At 53.6% G+C, this 19,718-nt stretch overlaps 2 protein-coding genes across 4 annotated transcripts in view; one reads left to right on the forward strand and one right to left on the reverse strand.

The window, feature by feature from the left end:
- Window positions 1–7,120: 7,120 nt before the first annotated feature.
- Taf8 (TATA-box binding protein associated factor 8) lies at window positions 7,121–18,517 on the reverse strand. Of its 2 annotated transcripts, XM_063238903.1 has the most exons (10): window positions 18,499–18,517; window positions 17,078–17,226; window positions 15,979–16,135; window positions 14,794–14,892; window positions 14,507–14,569; window positions 12,931–13,055; window positions 11,894–12,041; window positions 10,500–10,642; window positions 8,871–9,010; window positions 7,121–8,730 (listed from the first exon to the last, which is right to left on the reverse strand). In XM_063238903.1, the coding sequence occupies exons 2-10, from the start codon at window positions 17,120–17,122 to the stop codon at window positions 8,718–8,720; spliced, it is 933 nt and encodes a 310-aa protein (XP_063094973.1). In that variant the 5' UTR covers window positions 17,123–17,226; window positions 18,499–18,517; the 3' UTR covers window positions 7,121–8,717. The 2 variants fall into 2 exon arrangements, with proteins under 2 accessions (XP_063094973.1, XP_005005440.1); XM_005005383.3 differs by lacking the exon at window positions 18,499–18,517 and having other exon boundaries at window positions 17,078–17,266.
- The window catches only part of Ccnd3 (cyclin D3), a 44,640-nt gene continuing 42,455 nt past the window's right edge, over window positions 17,534–19,718 (forward strand). The window contains exon 1 of one of the 2 annotated variants that reach the window (XM_005005384.4): window positions 17,534–17,709. The gene's annotated coding sequence lies outside the window, so the exon portion shown is untranslated. The remainder of the gene's footprint in view (window positions 17,710–19,718) is intronic. The other variant, XM_003473651.5, reaches the window with a different exon arrangement.

The following is a 19,718-nucleotide window of genomic DNA, read 5'->3' on the forward strand; positions in this document are numbered from 1 at the left end:
CCTCTGGCTGGACCTGGCCCAGCCCAAAGCTGCACCCAGACAGCCACATGGAAAGGGCCCGTTGGTCGCTCCCGGAGTGTCCCCACTGAAGGCCGGCCCTGGGCTCCCTGCCAGGTGCAGCCGCAGGGCAGGGTGACTGCAGAGCTGTGCTGTCAGGCTGGCCCTGACCTGCTGGCCCCACCCTCTACTCTTTCATCTCCACGTCCCATCATTAGTCATGAGGGACGTGACCACCGGGGCGGTGTCCAGCCTACCTGGCTTCCCCCTGGGGCCCAAGGATGTCTGGGGCTGCAGACCTGCCTGGGGTGGTCCATGGTGCGCCTGTCCTCCAAGAACACCTAGTCTGCCTGAGATCAATCCCACAGGCAATCTCGGTCCTGTGGGCTTCCGGTTTGGCACTGCTGACTGGCCCTTCTCGCTGCTTGAAACTTCAGCCATTTAGGAGACCTAGCCTCACAGAAAGAAAGGGCCAGGGTGTAGCTCAGCCCTAGGCTCAGGTTGGGGCCCTTCCCTCCCGTCTTCCTGTGCAGCCAGGGAATCCCTGAGCGCCCACCTGGCTGTCTGGCTCCCGGCTCTCCCAGTCCCGTCACACCTCTGACCTGTGCTCAGCAGCAGAATCCCTTGCCTGATGGACCCACAGCGCCTGTGAGAGGCTCCTGCTGTGCCCCATGCACTGATGTGACACTGCTGTCTCCACAGCAATTTATATGCATCACAACTCAGGGGCTCCTTGTCCCCCTCCTCTAATGCTTAGAGCTGTTCCTGGCCCAAGCAGATACTCAACATGTTTGTCGACTGAATGCCTGTTAGTACTTTGTTTTGGTGGTGATGGTACTGGAAATTAAACCCAGACCTTACACACACTAAACAAAACTTTTTTTTTTTTTTTTTTAGTCTTTTTAAGACAGGGTCTTGGGCTGGGGATTTAGCTCAGTGGCATAAGTGCCTGCCTTGCAAGCATGTTCTGAGTTCGATCCCTGGTACTGATAAAAAAAAAAAAAAAGGCAACAAGACAGGGTCTCATGATATAGTTCAGGCTGGCCTTGGGCTCACTTTGTAGCCCAGGCTGTCTTGCAAATGATTCTCTTGTCTCTCAGTCTCCCAAGTGCTGGGATTACAGGATTTTTTTTTTTTTTTTTTTAAAGACAGGGACTTGCTATGTAGTTCAGGTTGGCCTTAAAGTGATTATGTAGCTCAGGCTGGCCTTGAACTCACAGTGATCCTCTTGTCTTAGCCTCTCCAGTGCTGGAATTACAGGTTTACACAGCCATAACGAGCAAACTTTTTAATTCTGAACTGCATTGCCAGCTGCTTTTTATTTTGTGATTGGTTCTTAAGTAATTTCCCCAGCATAGCCTGGAATTTGCGATCCTCCTGCCTCAGCCTCCTGGGAAGCTTCAGTTGCAGCGTTTGCCACCATCCCTGGCTAATGCATGTTAGTGCTTAATTATTGTCAAGCACACTTCAGGAGCTGTACAGGTCTGTCTCCCAGTGACCTGTGAACATCTGACCCTGCAGTTTCTTTTTTTTATATATATATTTTTATCGGTACCAGGCATGGAACTCATGACCACAGGCTTGCAGGGCAGGCGCTTCTGTCGCTGAGCTAAATCCCCAGTCCCTACCCTGCAGTTTCCATATGTGTGTCACCTCATCTACTGCTGAATTTGTAGGTGGCATGAAAGCAGTTTTTTGTTTTTGGTACTAAGAATCTAACTCTCAACCTCGCAGTTACCAGGCAGGTGCTGTGCCATTGAGCTAAGTCCCCAGCTAAAAGCACAGTTTTTTGTTTTTTGGGTTTTTTTTTGTTTTTGTTTTTTTCATTTTTATTGGTACCAGAGATCGAACTCACGACTGCCTGCTTGCAAGGCAGGCGCTTATGCCATTGAGCTAAATCCCCAGCCCCTAAAAGCACAGTTTTAAGGGTAGGTTCCTAAGGTTTCATCACAAAGGCATCAGGGTGCCTGGACGTCGGACTCCTGCCTGGGGGACCAGAATCCAGTGCCCTCCGATGGAGACCTAAGAGGTAGGAATAGATGGTACCAGGCGAGGGCATCAGAGGTTTTTGTTTTTCCTGTTGTTTTTGTGATACGGGGAATTGAACCTGGGGCCTTCTCGCTGAGCTACATCCCTAACACTTTTATTATTTTTCGAGAGAGGATCTCTTGCTATGCAGTTCAGGCTGGCCTTGAACTTGGGAGAATCCTCCTACTGCAGCCTCCTGAGTACTGGGATTACAGTGTGCCCCACCACACCCAGATGTCTGGTGCTTAGACAGGGCTCTAGGGCAGTGGTGTCAAATTTGTGCTATTTGTTTTTCTTTTTTTTTAAAAAAAAAGTTAACGTGGGAGTTGTTTTCTCTAAACTAAAGCCTATGCCCCCAGACTGGGGGTGGTGTGCAGGCCTCTTGGATTCCTGCTCTGAGAAGGACAGAAGAGACAACAAGCCTGGGATACCGTGGAAATGGCTGCAGGGCCACTGTAAATCTGGGAGGGACTCCTGAGCCTGCTCTGCTGCCTTTAAAGTCTGCCCCACACCAACGCCCTGAGCACTTGCTTGGTAGCTGCGACCCCTCCTGGCCAGGCCGGGGCTGTCACACACATACACACACACACACACCCGTGCCTGGGACAGGGCACCTGATGGCGCTCAGCCAAGCCCTTCCGTGGGCCCGTCCTGCTCAGTAGCCGCCTTGCGGAGGTTGTGGCAGCCAATCCTCCCTGAGGGCCGCCTGCTCACTCAGAACCTGGCAGGGTGGCGTCTCGGGGCCCTGCTCTCGGGCCCTCCTTTTTCCCACAGATGCCCACTCAGGCGGGGCCCGGGTGTCTCCAGTGTCCCCCGTTCATTCTGCGATTAGTCTCTGTGACACCCACAGTCCCAGGAGGCTGGGGACCTCCCCCCACATCACAGAGCAGCCTGGACCTCCTAGCAGGTGGTCAGCCTCAGGCTCTGTGGTGCGCTGGATGCCACCTTCCAGAACGTTCCTGGACTGGAGAGGGGAACCGGTGACAGGCGTTCCGGCTGGAGGGGAAAAGTCACTGCAGTCCCACTCAGTGCTTCTCATCCGGCCAACCCCACTCCCAGGGGGACAGCTGGCAACATCTGGGGACATTGGTTGGCACACCTAGGGGGGATGTCTTATTCAAGGGTGCCTCATGAGAAGGTCACACAGCTGCTGGCAGCCCCAGAAGCTGAGCTCACTCTGTAGTCCAGGTTGGCCTCAAACTCACAGCCATCTTCCTGCCTCAGCCTCTTTTTTTTTTTTTTTTTTTTTTTTTTGGCTTTTTTTCGTTTTTATCGGTACCAGGGATCGAACTCACGACTGCCTGCTTTCAAGGCAGGTGCTTATGCTGCTGAGCTAAATCCCCAGCCCCATCCTGCCTCAGCCTCTTGAGGGGTGGGATTACAGGTGTGCACCGTGCCCAGCTTTGACAGCTTCTGACCACTGTGTCGAGGAGGAAGCTGCAGAGTGTGGAGATAGATGGCTGCAGGAAGAGACAGAGGGATGGGGCTGAGAGATGCCTGCTGGGCCTGGGGCAGGCTGGGCTGCAGGTGGCAGGAGGAGGAGGGGCCCTGGGGTGTGGCCCCTGTGTGGTGGCCTTGGGCCCCTCAGAGAGGGCCTGGGGTCCTGACCTGGGGTTGGAGCTCCCAGAGGACAGAGCCTTGGCCTGAAGCAAGGCCCAGGGATAGCCCTTCTGCCTAGACAGTTGTGTGAGACAGGGCAGAGGGTGGCCCTGGGTCCCTGCACACCTCCTGCTCCCTGGCTGTCGCTGCAGGTGACTGCATCTCTGGGGAAGGAAGCAGACCCTCTTTGAGTAAGATTATCACCAACTGCGAGTGTGACAGGTCTCTATTGCCACACTACTCAGTGACACTGTGGAGACATCACAAACTCGCTGCATGGTGTGGCTCTGACTCCCCGCAATCTAGTGACTTGTAGCTCACAGGGTGGCAGCCGGGGCCTGGCTGCAGCCACCAGGCTCCGAGGCAGCCGATCAATCCCCAGCTGTCTCCTCTCATTGTCATGGGACTCCGCACTGGGGCCAGGTGGGGATAAGTGTCGGAGTCTTGGGGGAGGGAACAGAGAGAGCAGGAAGAGAGGGTCCCCAAAACAGGGGAGGCTCAGTACAGCTCAGTGGGGAGGGCTCACTGGGCTCTACCACCAGCCCGGGGCTCACGCACAGACATGGGCAGTGGCGTTTCCAGGCCACAACCTGTGTGAGGACAGTGAACAGGACCACTCACCTGTGCTTGGCGACAGCTCTGAAGGGTGCCCAGGGGACCAGGAAGAGCTGTCTCGGGTAGGGAGGGGTGACTAAAGAAACAGGGTGGGAGGGGGGTCCAAGTTACTGCTGTTTATCCTTCTGTGTCGTCTGAGCTCTTGGTACAGTGTCTACTTATTATGAGAGTTGACATAAAGGTTTAAAATAATACCTGACACATTATCGAGTGGTCTTCCCCAAACTTGTTCGGATCCAGGAGATTTATATTTGTAATCCCAGGAGAAAGTTATTGGAATCCCAATAAGTTAATTCCAATCTACCACTTCCTGTGCAACCCATGACGAGAACAGAGACACTAAGATATATTTATAGTTATGGGGAGCCAAGGGGTCCTAGGTCCAGCAAGACAGCGGTTCACGGGAACGAAGGCCCAGATCTTATTAATCCATGGAGAAGGGAGGGGCTTGAGGATGAGCGGCCATGAGAATGGCAGGAAGTGTGTGAGCGCTGTGAGCCGGGCTGGGTGGGAGGCCTGAAAGCCCCTCTGCCATCCGTGAGAAAAGCGTGTACATACATAGCCACAGCAGCCCTTCTGATGGGCAAAGTTTCTCTGCCCTGGGAAGTCACAGCCTCTTAGCTCGAGGTTGATCCCTGAAGCCCTGGCTCTTCATCTGTCCCTTCCACCAACCATGTTTAGGGAGACACCGGGGCAGGAAACAGTGACCGTCACCAACCTCAGCCAGGCCTGTTTATGTTGCCTGCAGCCCACTGAAGGGAGAAGGCCAGCTCTGTACCCATCAGTACATGGAGACAGGGCCAGGTTTAGCCAGTGGAGATGCTTGCTCTGTGTTTAGTGAGTTGTCCAGGGGCCCTCCACAGCACATGGCAAGTGCTACGTAGATGTATGTTCTCACTCTGAAATTCCAGCACTCAGAAGATCGACATGAGTGTGATGCCAGCCTGGGCTACATAGTGACCTTACACAGCAAAACTCTTATGCCTCAAAGATCATGCAAAGTTTATGTTTTAGGGACAGACAGAGGGAGGACTGAGTCAGGTGTGTGGGGTTGGATTAAGTATGACACGGTCCGTGGGTCCTGTCCGGGAGAGGCCCCAGGACTGGCCCCTGGGTACAGCTAAGAGCTTGGGAGAGACGCAGGCTCCCTGTGACAGGCTCAGTTCCAAGGCATTCGGTGAAGCCTGAGGACAGCTGAGAGTGAGGCCATGCCTGCCCCATGGGTGCTCTGGGAGGTGGACTTCAGGGGACATGGCTGTGGGCCTGGCCCCCCCCAAGGAGGCCACATCCTCCAGGGTGGTGGAAGGACTTACTTTCCAGAAGGCCGCAGTTGGCTGTCATCTGGCTGAGGAACCAAAGTGATCCCGCCTCCCCGTCTGGTTTTGTTTTTGTTTTCTTTGTAAATCTTCCCCTTAGAATGAGTTCCCCAAGGCAGGGACCACACCCGGCCCCTTCAGCACAGTCTCCTAGGCTGGCAGGGTGCCGGGCTTACATAGAAGCTCGGGCCTTACTTGTGGAGCGGATAGAAAGCAAGTGACTCTGGACTGGGGCTTTAGCTCAGTGGCACAACTGCCTGCCTGGCAAGTATGAGGTTGTGAGTTTGATCCCTGGTAGCGCCTGCCTTGCAAGCAGGCAGTCGTGAGTTTGATCCCTGGTACCGATAAAAATCAAAAAGACAAACAAACAAACAAACAAACAAACAAAACAAGTAAAAGAGTAAAGGAAAGCAAGTGACCCAAGACAGTGAGCAGGCAGAAACCATGGCAGCCGAGCCAACCCGGGGGGCGGGGGGGATGGACCTGGAAATCCCACTGCTGAGGGCAGAATCGGCCAATCAGGGCTTCGAGGATGAGGAGGCTGGTGGGGGGCCGGGGAACAGGACAGAGTAGCTGCCACAAGCACAGGGTGAAGTGGCTCCAGACAGGGACAGGACAGCGCAGGGTTCTGGGTGACCTGGATGACCCGGAGTATCCCTCCCATCCAGAGGCTGGGAGGCAAGATCAGTGTGCAGGTCCCAGCCCAAAGGACACACAACGGAGCAGTTTGATTGTTTCTTTTCCTACATAGCAGGACCCTGTCTCAAAAAATGCTACCAAAGTATACTCCAGTGGGTACAGCACCGCTCAGATGCACAGGCCTCTCATTTGATCCTTGCACCAAAAGAAAAGGCAAAGAGGCCAGGTATGGTGGTAAACACCTGTAATCCCAGCACTCTTGAGGCTGAGGCAGGAAGATCTTTCCAAGGCTGGCCAGTACTACAAAGGGAAACCCTGCCTCAAAAATATCCTCCCACTAAAAAAAAAGCAAAGAAAGGAGACTATTCTAGGAAGAAAACAATGGAAAAGAGCGATGTAATAGAAATGCCCGGATGTTGTACTGCAGTGGATCGAGGGAGACACAGGGTTCCCTGTGCCCAGCTGAGCCCAGAACACGTTGCCCATTGGGAAGGCCACACACTCCTGTGCCTGTGCTTGAGCACAGCCTCACACAAATGCTGTTACAAAAACAAATTAAGTTTAACGCTTAACAGCTCTGCTTAAAGTGTTTACTATAACTTTGTTTCCAAAGTTATCAATTTCTATTATGGGTCTTTCATAAATCTTTTTTTTTTTTTTTGTCTTTTTCCTTTTTTATCGGTACCAGGGATGGAACTCACAATTGCCTGCTTGCAAGGCAGACACTTACGCCACTGAGCTAAATCCCCAGCCCCCTCTTTTTTTTTTTTTTTGAGACAGGGTCTCACTAAGCAGTCCAGGCTGGCCTGGAATTCATGAGGATCCACCTGCCTCAGCCTCCTGAGTGCTGGGATTATAGGCGAGCGACACCATGCCCAGCATAAATCACACGTTATATTCCCTTCCTCTAAGAAGACCTCCAAAAGTTACAAAAATAGAAATTTATAAATACACATGGAGGGCTGGGGATGTAGCTCAGTGGCACAAGTGCCTGCCTCTGGCAAGCGCGAGGTCATGAGTTTGATCCCCGGTACCAAAAAAAAGTTATAAATACACATGGAGAACTATGCAGTTCCTTCACGACGGTCACTGGGCAGATGTTGGCAAGTGTCCACACAGGGAAATGACAGCGGGGGGCAGCTCTGATAACAAGACCGGCAGGAGCCCAACCCAGGAGCAAAGCCGTCTAACCACGCTCACTTCTGGTCACCACGGCACTCTTTCTGCATGGACCCCATTTTAAAATCTCTTCTTCCCATCCCAGTCAAGGGACATCAGCGAGCCTGACAGCGCCCTTAAACCCTTGGTTTCCGGTGTGCAGGGTACATCAGGGATGAATGTACCCTCACCCAAGAGGGACCTGCTTTGTGGAGAAACCCTGGCTCGGCCCAGGGCTCTGGTCATCCCCTGCCCCGCAGCTCCTGCCCACTCCAGCCCTGCGCAGAGCAGCCAGGCTTCTGGGCTTCCGAACACAAAGTCAGGCCCAGTCTGCAGAACGCCAGCCTGACCTCTGACTACTTTGTGTCTTCTTTAAAACCTTCAGCTGCTCCCTTCTGAGAGAGTCACAGCACCACATGTCCACTGTGCCAGGCTGGGGAAATCTCTGGAGGGGGAGGTCCCGGTGGTTCCCAAGTACACATTCCATGGTAGGACAGCAAATGACACTTTCTCAGGCTGCCCCTACCTGGAAGAGCGCTGCCCTGCCATCTCTGTCCCCCACCTTAACACTTCTGCCCGTGGGGCCGGATGCCAGCCAGTGCCAGGCCAAAGCTATGACATAGGATTTCCTGCGCCCAACATGACAAGGGACAAGGGACTTTTCCAGCAGCTTCACAGGGCTCTTGCAGCTCAGAGCAGGGAGGAAAACAAGCATGAGGTTCTGGTGGTCACACTGGTGCCACAACTGTTTGTGAGTCAGTGAGAGGGGGTCCCTGAGCCCGGAACCCACACCGGGCACAGACTTGCTGGAGGAAAGCACAGCCCCAGCACAGTCCTCCTGGGCTTTCCACGGAATCCAGGCCTGTGATGCTAAACGAAGTCCCAGCTATCCCTGGGCCCAGCACACAGCTCCGAGGCCAGCTGATGTGGGAAGTCTCGTCATTCCCATCACTTCCTCCTCCATTCAGACCGGTGGTGAAAGCCAGTGTTTTTTGTGGTTTTTTTTTGTCTTTTTTGAGATGGGGTCTCACTATGCAGTTCAGGCTGGCCTTGAGTTCACTTTGTAGCCCAGGCTGGTCTCAAACTCGAAACAATCCTCCCACCTCAGCCTCCCGAGCGCTGAGATTATAGGCATGAGCCACCACGCCCAGCTTGGTTTTTTTTTTTTTTTTTGGTACTGGGAATTGAACTCAGGACCTTGCGCTTGCAAACCAGTGATCCTGATGTGGTTTGCTATTAAAATCTTGCGCAATCACACCCTGCCTCTGCTCAGTCACCAGGTCACCCGCTTCTTCCCCGAGTGGCTTCAACTCTCCTGGGAAGGTTGCATCTGTGTCCCTCTGTGAGCCAGGCTTTCTTGTCAGCTCAGGACAGAGACCTGCAGAGAAGCAGCAGCAGCAGCCCTTGAGGGGAAGCCAGTGGGGCGTGAGGGGTGGTCCCCGGGCCCAAGCCCACTCTCCCCCAGGAGGAGCAGCCCGGTGGGCCACAGGGGCGCCCGGGAGCCCGGCCCCCACTCACTTCTTCCTGCGGATCTTGGGTTTCTTCACGGGGCGCAGGTAGGGGTTGTCGATGACGGTCTCCTCCCCGTTTCGGCTGCCTGTCAGGGAAGGGTTCTGCTGCAGGACGGATGTGTTCTCCTTCTCTGCCCCAGACTCGTCCTTTGAGCAGAAGACAAAGCAAAGTATCAACCTCTGAGAAGGAGACGACGCCCATACCCAGAATGGCCATGGGCGGCCTGCACTGGGAGAGGAGGAGCTGGGAGTCTCATGCGTCACAGCGCTGTTTTGGGCTTGTGCAGGCGGCAGCTGCTGCAAGAGCACGGGACTCCGGCTGTCACAGTGCAGCACCAGGACAGGGCCCCGCGTCCGGCTCAGCAGGGAGCAGAGGCCACAATTCAGACGCTTGCCGGGGGAGCCCGGTCCAGTATGGGATCAGGAACAGCAGGTGTCTCGTGACACCAGAAAACACGCTGGAGCAGACCAAGTCCTCAGGGGTCATCTAGGCCAAACCTAACCACTCAGAACACATCTGCCCCAGATTCTCCAACTTCCTGTGCTTGCAGGACGGTAACAATGATCATATTTCAGCACAGCTGGAAACTTCTGGGATCCTGGGGTCTGCACATGGCCCAGCTCACATGCAGGGACCACCGTGTTCCCACGGCCAGTACCACCTACCTGTGACCTTGGGACTTCTACTGTTTATCTGAGGACAATGTGATTCTGGAGAAATCTTTAGTTCATATATATTCAGTGTGATCACAATTAAAATTTTTAAAAATATCACAGTTGTGTGGACTTAGGAAAAAAGCAACGCATTGGGATTTTAAAATCTGCCCTGGAATATGTGATTCTCTTTGCTTGCTGATATTTTCTTTTTTTAAAAATTTTTTTATAGGTACCAGGGATCAAACTCATGACTGCCTGCTTGCAAGGAAGGTGCTTATGCCACTCAGCTAAATCCCCAGCCCCTTGCTTGCTGATATTTTCCTCTACTTTCTAAGTGCTTTAAAGTGAGCAGAGGGTACAGAGGTGGGGGGGATCACAACCCCAAAAATGTCACCCAAGAGCTCAGGCTTGGGACTGGGACTGGGTGAGCGGAGGAAGGTCACTGAGATTCGTGTTTTACAGCTATCAGCAAGAGAAGCCCTCGCTGAAGTCGACTAGAAGAGGCTGTTGTGGGGGATACAGGACTGCACAAATGTCACCTTCTATTCCCCAGCCCTCCCATCCTCATTTCTGCCTCCCTTTCTCCTGACTTTTTTTTTTTTTTGGTTTATTTTTTGTTTTTTTGAGCAGGGTCTTACTATGTAGTTCAGGTTGACCACAAACTCACTTTGTAGCCTAGGCTGGCCTCAAAGTCACAGTGGCCCTCCTGCCTCAGCCTCCTGAGTGCTGGGATTACAGGTGTTCACCACTACACCCGGCTCTTCTAACCTCTTACTCCTCCTTCCCTCCCCTCCCACCTGTTCCCGCCCCTGGTGCTGTGCCCGTTCCTGGCAGCATCATTAGGGGAATGAATGGGAGACTCCCCGGGACCTGGATGTCACCCATGCTGGGCGCCAGGCCGGTCCCAATCAGATCATCATCACTGCTCCCCTGCACACTGGGGCAGGACTTCTGTCCCCAGGCGTGGGAAGGGACCCACCGTGCTGATGTGCAGGGCCAGGTTCTCCGCGTCCGGCTGCTCTTCCTGCTCCGAGGAGTCTGTCTCCTCCATCTGCTGCATCTCCAGCTCCGAGGGCAGAAGGGCAGTCAGGTAGGGGATGGTGAAGGGCCGGGCGGCGATCACTGGGGACGGGAAGGGAGGCACGGGGACTGCTGCAGGTCCTCATGGCTGCACTGAGCATTGCAGCAGGCAGCGCTCAGCACCAGAACTCCCGCACAGCACGGCGGGCCAGGCATGGTCCCCAGCTCCCCACGCGCCACCCCCGGCCCTCACCCACCCTGCTCAGTGATGCAGGTGTCACCCCACACACAGACAAGGGGCGTGGGGCACAGTGGTCAGCAAGCTTCTCAAGCACACAGGAAACGGCAGAGAGGGTTTCGAACATGGGTAATGACACACCAGCCCCATGTTCAGCAAGAGAGACTGCTCACACAGGATGATCGGGCGACAGCTGGAATGCAGGGATGCAGTAGCTGTGTGACCTCTCTCCCAAGGCCAGTCAGCCCCTCAAGGCTTCATTTCTCTCTCTCTCCTCCCTCCTCCTCCTCCCACTTTTCTCCCTTCCTTTCCTTCGGTGCAATACCTATCAGGTGGGATGGAACCCAGGGCCTCCTGTGTACTAACAACTGCTCTGCTGCTGAGATATCCATTTCGCTTTGTTTCTCCTCTTTTATAAAATGTTTTGTTTTTTGAGACAGGGTCTTGCTTTGTAAGACCCTGTCTTACAAAGGGAAACACATCTGCACGTTCCTCTCTGGAGACTCTGGTCTCAGGAGACAACTGGATCATCTTCACTGTGGATTGAGGCAGGCTCGGGCACCAGGAGGATCGAGGCCTGAATGTACCATGCAGCCTGTGACCCTGGGCCGGTGACCTCGTTGCTCTGTGAGCCTTGTTTCCCCCAAAGGTGACAATGACAGTCCTCACTCACAGACTCACAGAGGACCACAGCAGGTGGGAAGCCAGCAGCAGGGGTCTGGCATTTGGTGACCACAGGACCAAGACTGCTATGGAGAGGAGAGACCTGGGCCACACTGGCCAGATGGCACAGAGACGCACGGTTCAGAGATGGCACCAGGGAGGGACCTTGTGACAGCAGCCAGCCTCGGCACCAGCACCCACCGGTGGCTCCACGGGCCACCACTTCTGTGTGAGTCTCTGCCCTGGGCTCAGCCATCCTTGTGGTGAGCGGAATCTGACCTGTCCCTAGCAGCCAATCCTGCAGGCTCAGAGACTGACTGGGAAAGGGGCCTAAAACCAGAAGAATATGCTGCAGCAGGGACGGAACCTTATTCTTTTGCCCGAGCTGAGAGCAGCGGAAGCGGGGTGGTGATCGCCAATGACAATCTGGGGCTTCAGGGGGTGGCGCTCACATGGGAAGGTGCTGACATCGTCTTTGAAAAGGCTCTGGGTCTCGCCTGTCTTGGCCATGAAGCGGGTGAGCGCCCGCTCCACGTCACGCCTTTGGGACGCAGCCTTCTCCCGCAGGACCTGGTAGTCGGACACGGGCTCCCGGTATGTCTGCAAAGACAGCGGTGAGGACGCCCAGTGAGCGATGTTCCCTGCTCTCCCCGGTCCCTGCCCTGCTGCCACAAGGTCTCCACCTCCTATGCTGGCCTCCATCACCCTTCCGAGCTGAGCTCTCCAGAACGCACTGAAAAGGCAGAAAGAAAATGGTGGAAATACAGCTGTCTTTATTTTTAATCTTAAAAATTAAGAAAAATGCGTCATTCCAGCACTCAGGAGGCTGAGGCAGAAAGGTCACAAATTTGAAGCCAGCTTGGGCTATACACTGAGCTCAAGGCTGATCTGGACTACGTACGGAGACCACGTCACCAAAAAAACAACCAGGTGTGCTATACCTGTAACCCCTAGCACTTTGAGAGGCTGAGACAGGAGGACTGTGAATTGAACCCCACCTGGATAATTTAGCGACTCAAGAGAGATCCCACTCAAAGAAAGAAACCCAAAAAGGGCTAGGGATGCAGCTCAGAGTGAAGGCCTTCAGCTCCACCCTCAGTACTGACCACAAAAAATTAACCAATAGATAGAAAATAACTTTGCTACAATAGAAAATGTGAAAACCCAGACAAGTACACACGGAATGACCGGAACTGCCTCTGCTCTCCCTGGCGTCAGCACACACATTGCCTCTGTGGGATATCCTTCTGGCTTTGCTGCTATGTGGCTAAGATCTTTTGTGTTTAGGTGGGACAGGCAAATTTCTGGCCTCCACTTCCTCGGTGGCAGCTTTTGACATATTTTTCACTTGCCGTGCTGCCTTGCTGTGGGTGGGCAGAGGCATTGTGGACCTAAAGCCCTCCTCCCCTGACCACCTCTGGCCCTGGGCTCCTGGCCAGCAACAGCCAACAGAAGCAACTGGGCAGTGCAGCCTGGCTCCGCCACTCACCGGGGTTTTGATGTAGGTGTGGGGGTCCGGGAACTCTGGGAAGTGGCTGGGGATGTGCGGCGGGTGGGGTCGGTTCTGCCCCGCTGTGAGGGCCTTGGGGGTCACTGGCTGATTGGTCACCGGAGCTGCAAGAGAATCACAGCTGGTCACTCCTCCAGCATTGCCCTGTTCCTGCTGTCGGTCTAAATCCCTCTCCTCTCACTAGACCACAGTGTTCTATTTTTTCTTTTGGTACTGGGAATCGAACTCAGGACCTCACACTTGCTGGGCAGGCTCTGCACCAGTGAGCTACATCCCCCACCTAGACCACAGTTTTCTACACAGCAGGCACTTCGTATGTCTATCAATAAAAGGCCTTTGAGGGCAGGGGATGTAGCTCAGCAGCTCAGCACCTGCCTGGCAAGTTCGAGGGCATGAGTTCATCCTTAGTTAAAAAAAAAAAAAAAAAAAGGGTAGGGGCCTTCGAGGTCTTAAGGACTAGAGAAGGCCGTGTCTGTAGAGCCTGCCCTGTGGCCTCAGCTGACCTTCCCATCTGTGACGACATGCCGAAAACCTGTCAGGTTGCTAGGTGTGTGGCTGTAACCAAAGCAGTTACAGGAAAGAGTGTGCAGAACTACAGAAGTTAGGAGGCTTCAGATTCTCTGTCCAGAGACCCCAGGACTGGTGGTGTGGCTCAACAGTACAGCACACTAGTTACCAAAAAGACCCTGGGCTCAATCATTGCACCCCCAAAATGTTCAGGCTCCAAATTACAAAGGTGTGTGTGGAGCTGGGGAAAGCAAGTGTGGGTTTAAAGATTACAAGAGGGACAGGAAAATAGCATCCTCTGCCAAGTGTGGTGGTGCACACTTATAATCCTAGCACTCAAGAGGCAGAGGCAGGAGGATCCCCAAGAGTTCAAGGCCAGCCTAGGCAATATAGTGAGTTCATGACCAGTCTGAACTACACAGTGAGACCCTGTCTCAAAAACAAGCCAAAAGGAAAACAGCATCCTGCACTGCTACTTTGAGAAGAATTACTGAATATGAAGGAAGGAAGGAAAGAAGGAAGGAAGGAAGAAGTGACTTTAGGTCGGATGTGATGGCACATGCTATATGATCCCAGCACTCAGGAGGCTGAGGCAGCAGGATCACTGCAAGTTTGAGGCCAGCGGGGGCTACACAGTGAGTTCAAGGTTAGCCAGGACTGTATAGTGAGACTCTGTCTCAAAAAACAAAAACACAAAACAAAACAAACAAACAAAGCGGGCAGTGGGCAGCAATGGGCCTGGGGGCCACTGTTCAGCGGCCCTGATCTAAGGAGCAACATGAACGTCCTCTTTCTTCACCCAGCACCCTTCACACTTCTGGGCTAAAGCTCAGGGCAGTGTCTCGGGATGGCTTTCCACAGTGGGGACTGAACTCCACGTGCTAATCCCATGAGCCCAGAGGAAGAGCAGGCTAAGGGCGGCCCCAGATATTGGAAGGGGGCTGGCAATGGAGGAAGTGCTCCCAATGCAGTCCCGCCCCAGTTCAACACTTAGCTCCCTCACAAGCGTTCCCTGAGCGCTCCCTGAATATTCCATGGGGTCACTTACGAGCAGTGATGACCATCCTCTGAGACCGCTTTGCATATGCAGGCAGAGTGTCCACGTTGAAACCTACGAGACGAGAAAACACAGTCCTGCCTGGACCACTGGACGGTAAACACGGAAAGGGCTACAACTCCTAAAACAACCACGGTGTGAGCCCTCGGAAAAAGTGCCAGCATGAACCCCAAGGGAGGGGTCAGGAGCCTCTGATGTGGGCACAGAGGAGCCCTCTGGTGATAACCGGAAGCTAAATGCAGATCAGGGAACCATGAGGGGTGTGGGGATGCACTCACCCATCTCAACCAGTGTGACCACGATATCCGACAGCGTGGGCTGGGTCCTGGCTGTGTGCTCGCAGTACGACTTGGCGCTCCTTCCAATTTCGGAAATGTCTGTGGGGGGATTAAAGCCATAGGGTCTGTCACAGTTCCTCAAAAGCAAAATGTGGATTTGCCACAGTGCCCCGGCAATGGTCCATATCCAAACGGAATGAAAATGGACTCCCCCCTGAATGCTGTGGTCAGCACTGTTCAAAATAATGAAAAGGTGGGAAGAACTGAAGGCGCCTGGAAAGGAGACAGACAGACACACACACACACACACACACACACACACACACACACACATTTATCCATTCTACACAGAGGATTTCATTCCTCCAAAAGGAAAGAAACTGCTACAACACAGATGTGCAATCAAACATTTCTCTATAACCGAACCTTCCTCCTATTTACTTTCAGAGAGAATCCCTCAAAAACATCAGTGCACCCTATCACTGAGCTGTACCCCCAACACTTTTTTTGGAGGGGTACCGGAGATCAAACTCACAACCTCACACTTGGCAGGCAGATGCTTAGGCCACTGAGCTAAATCCCAGGCTCTCCAACACTTTTTAATTTTATTTTGAAGTAACATCACACTAAGTTGACCAGGGTTGGCTCAAACTTAAGATATTTCTGCCTCAGCCTCCTGAATAGCTGGGCTTCTAAGTATGTGGTACTATGCCTGGCTAAGACTTGTTCTTTCAAATATAATTTTTTCCATTCCTTAAAACTTACCCATTCTCATTCTTTGTGTCACAGTCTAGTAGCTGATTACATAATCCTGCTTCCTTAGCAAAAGTATAAGTCCTTGGAGAATAGAGGGGAAACCAGTAAGAAGGGCATCTATCAATCATCAGGAGTTTACAATCTCCCCTGCACTAAACATTCTGCATATACCTCTAACTTATACTCACATCTCCCCCAGGAACAAATTATTGTTCCATTTCAAGCAAGAAAATTGCAATTTAGTGACCAACCCAAACTACTAGTGGCAGAAAGATGATTTATATTTACATCCATCTGATTCTGAAGTCTGTAAATCACCTCACTGTGCCCAGTTTTCCCTTCAAATGCTCTCTACCACCATCACCATGCAGGGCAGGGTACAAACATTGGGATCGACTTAAAAAAGGCTCGATGCTTCCCAGTACTCACAGCTCTGCAGCATTTCAGTCAGCGTTTCCACAGAAGCTTTCTCAGCACTCTCAAATCCTGCCTCGGTCAGCAAGGAGCTCACCACCACTTGCAAGGTTCTCCTCCGGGCCAGATAGTAGTTATCAGCAGGGTTAGTGGACTGTTTACTTCCTGATCTCTGTGAATTGTCAAGGAGGAGGAAGGGCAAAGAGACAGATTTTCCAACCACAGGAATCTATGCAATCACATAGTTTACCAAAAGTTCTCTTGCTAAATACCACCTTATGGGTATTTAATGTTCAGATCTTTACTTTTTTTCTTTTTCTTTTTTTTTTTTTTTTTTTTTTTTTTTTGAGACGGGGTCTTGCAATCCAGTTCTAGCTGGCCTTGAGTTAACCCAGGTTGGCCTCGAACTCACAATGATTCTCCTGCCCCAGCCTCCTAAATCTTGGGATTACATGCATGCACCATCATGCCTGGCTAATGTCTAGATTCATAGATCTTGGCCAACTGAGTAATAATTGAGCACTGAGGATGAGCTAAATACAGAGAAAACTTTTTAATAATCTAAAACATTCCCACAGGACAAAATGGCTGTTTTTCACTTTCTACTTTAGCAGGTTAGCAGAACGTATAGCTGAACACACTTGATAGGACTGAATAAATCTATTTCACAAGAAAAAGGAACTCTCTTTTGTTCCTCCCTTCTCTACACCATTACATTAACAAAAAAAATTAAAATAATCCATGATGTCTAGAAGAGGGCAAAGGGTAACGGCACAAAAAACGTAGAGGAGCTAAATATTTTGAAAAGGGAATCCCTCCTAACCTGGGTTGGCCAATAAGAAGGTAAAAGCGGCCTCTTTGGACCAATCACAAGGTGTTCCGGGTTCCCACCCCCCACACGCAAAAGGGACGAGCCAATCAGGATGTAGGTCCATCAACTCTGGAGGCCTTGGCCAAGTCCAAGAAGGGGGGCACGTACGACCTGAAAGACCCTCCTCCACTCAGGGCTCATGGTGGGGCTGGGCTTCTGGGGAAGAGCGTATTGCCTAGGCCACAGAGAAGTTAGAGGACACCCAAATTCTCTAGGTCCCGGCCCCGCGCTTCCTTCCCTTACCGTTCCAGAGCCGCCAGCCCCGGTTGTGGACGCAGTGTCGGCCATCTTGCTGTGGCGTCGTGAGCGTCAGCGCGGGGCGGGATGGGACTTGTAGTCGCGATCGATGTGGCGGAGGCGAGGGGCGGGGCTGCTTTGGGCCCGTGACGTCGCTGGAGGCGAGGCGCGTCCCAGGTGAGTGCTAGCCACGCCACGCCCCCTTATCCTCCTGGGTCTCGGAGCGCCCAGTACCTGGGTCTCGGGGGCCCTTGGGGTCTCAGACAAGGGTTTAAACCCAACTCCTCCCCGGTTGTGGGACTCTGGACACTTCACCTCGCCGCACCTGCCTCAATTTTCCCTTTGGGTGCAAGGCAAGGAGCGCACGCGGCCTGCCCTGCCTGCGGCGCAGCGGGTTGGAATCCGCGTGGTTGTTTACGTCCTGAGGACCGCGCCCCCCTCCTCCCCCGTTCCCCACTTCCTGCCCAGCTTCAAACTTGCCGGGCTGCGCGGGCTGTGTAAACACGTCCGCCCGCGGGGGAGCCCGCTGGGTTGTTTGGGCGCCGGGAGCGAGGGCAGGCCGCCCCCTCCCGGGGAGATGCCGCCCGCTCCCCAGTGACCGGCCCGACTGCGGCGGCCACCGCAGGCTCCGGGACCAGGTAGGTTGGGGCCGAGGTGCGTGACCCCGCGACCCTCTCCGGGTGTCGCTCAAGCGGGGCCTCAACGGGGACCTGGAGCTGGGAGCCAGGAGCTGGTGAAGGTGTCACGCGCCTCATCACCGCCCCGATGGTCGCCAGAGCGCAGCTTTCTGTCCACGAGCCGTCCTGTCCACGAGGACAGAGAAGTCTCCTAAAGCAGGGGCCCTGGATATATAGAGTCCTTGGGTGCGCTTGTGAGCTTGGTACCAGGCCAAGGAGGGACCCTCGGTGGTGTCCCCCAGTGGGCACGCAGGTGCCACCCTCACTGCCTGTGTCTGTCAGTGTGGAAGACGCTGGCTGCTGTCCCTAAGGGAGGGACTGATTTCTTTGGATGGATCAAGTGCCTCAGTTTGTACGGATGCTGAGGGTTTGGAGAGCTGTGGTCCCCCTCTGGTCTGTCAGGTCACACACAGCAGTGATGAGGGGCCAGGGGGCTGGGTGGGCTTTCCCAGAAAAGGAAGAACAAGTCACCAAGCAGGGGATCTGGGGGCCAGTCTTTGTGGCCCCCAGAACTGGGCTGAACCCTGGCTGTAGTGTCCACCACATGGTGATTCCAAAGCAATCCTGCTGTTTCACCCACCATGCAGGTGAGAAAGGGAGGAGGAGACCAACTAGATGTACCAGCCCTGAGAGTCCCCTATTCTCCAGGGGCAGACAGTGGTCCCCCCGGGGCTCAACGAGAGTTCCACACCATCCTGGGGCTCTCCCCCATCCAGGGCTCCGGTACTGCTTTCTCTAACAAGGGCTCACCCGTTTCCTCTGGGACCTGACGTGGGTGGAGAAGTGGCTGGCTGTTGCGTGGGGTCCTGTGTCCTCTTCTTTCCCTGCTGGCTCTGAGTTGAGACTTGTCACTTGCACAGTGGTTTCTTAGTTTGACACCATTCACTGTGGTCATGCATGGTCTGTGTAGTTGTGGTGGATGGGTTGGAGATTCTGATTGGTCCAGGGGGTCCCTGTCTGTGCTGGTTCCTTGTGCCCACGACATCCGTGGTCCCACATGTATGCTAGCTGACCGTTACATGGCACAGTTGGTCAGGTCTCAGTTGATGGCTTCGATGTCACATCTCATGGGATCCTCCTCACAGTCCTAGGAAGAGTCATGGGAACATCGCTGTCTTGTGGAACACAGACAGAGGGAGGACCAGTCTTCTTGAAGGGGGAGTGGAAGTCAGTGGCAGAGCTGGGATCCAACCCAGAGTCACATGACTCAGGAGACCCTGCTCCTGGGCACCCAGCCACCTGCCTCCTGGGCAGGCTGAGTGTGCGAGCCTGGCATTGGGGTCTTGAAGGGTCACTGCCCCTGTCTTGGACAGTGCCCTGTCGCAGGTGATGTGGAGATGTGAGCTTTTGTCTGTTAGCCCAGCTTGGGGCTCAAGCTGGTCCCAGGGCCCCAGCTGGCCTGGAGCAGGACTCCGACGATGGTACAGAACTAACTGGTGGTATGTGTTTGTGTGTGTTGGCATGTAAGGTTCACTCCTCCAGAGGAAGGGGGGGGCATAGATGACACAAGGGTGAGTGCGGGAAAGAATGACTTTGTTGTTTTTTGTTTTTTGGTACCAGGGATGGAACTTATAACCTCATGCTTGCCAGGCAGGTGCTTGTGCTGCTGAGCTAAAATCCTGGGTTTTTTTATCTTTTGAGATAGGGGTCTCAGTATATAATTTAGGTTAGTCTCAAACTTATTATGTAGCCCTAGTTGTCCTCAGACTTGCTTTGATCCTCCTGCCTCAGCCTCCCAAGTGCTGGGATTACACCCATGGGCCACTTCTCCCGGCTTGAAAGCATTGCTCCAAGGGGGTGCCGGGTGCTGGGATCTGGGAATGTGGGCAACTGAAAGCTTCGCTTTCCGACTTCCAAGCAGCCCATTCCCTGGGGCGGGCTGGAGCAGTGCCGCTGGTGTGAGCCTGGATCTGGCTATTTTTCCACTTCCTTTCTGGAACCTCAGTTTTCCATGGGGGACCTGTGCCTGG

The sequence above is a fragment of the Cavia porcellus genome, unplaced genomic scaffold, assembly GCF_034190915.1.
Source record: "Cavia porcellus strain 051 isolate PalLab524CR breed Dunkin Hartley unplaced genomic scaffold, mCavPor4.1 scaffold_28, whole genome shotgun sequence".
NCBI lineage: Eukaryota > Metazoa > Chordata > Mammalia > Rodentia > Caviidae > Cavia > Cavia porcellus.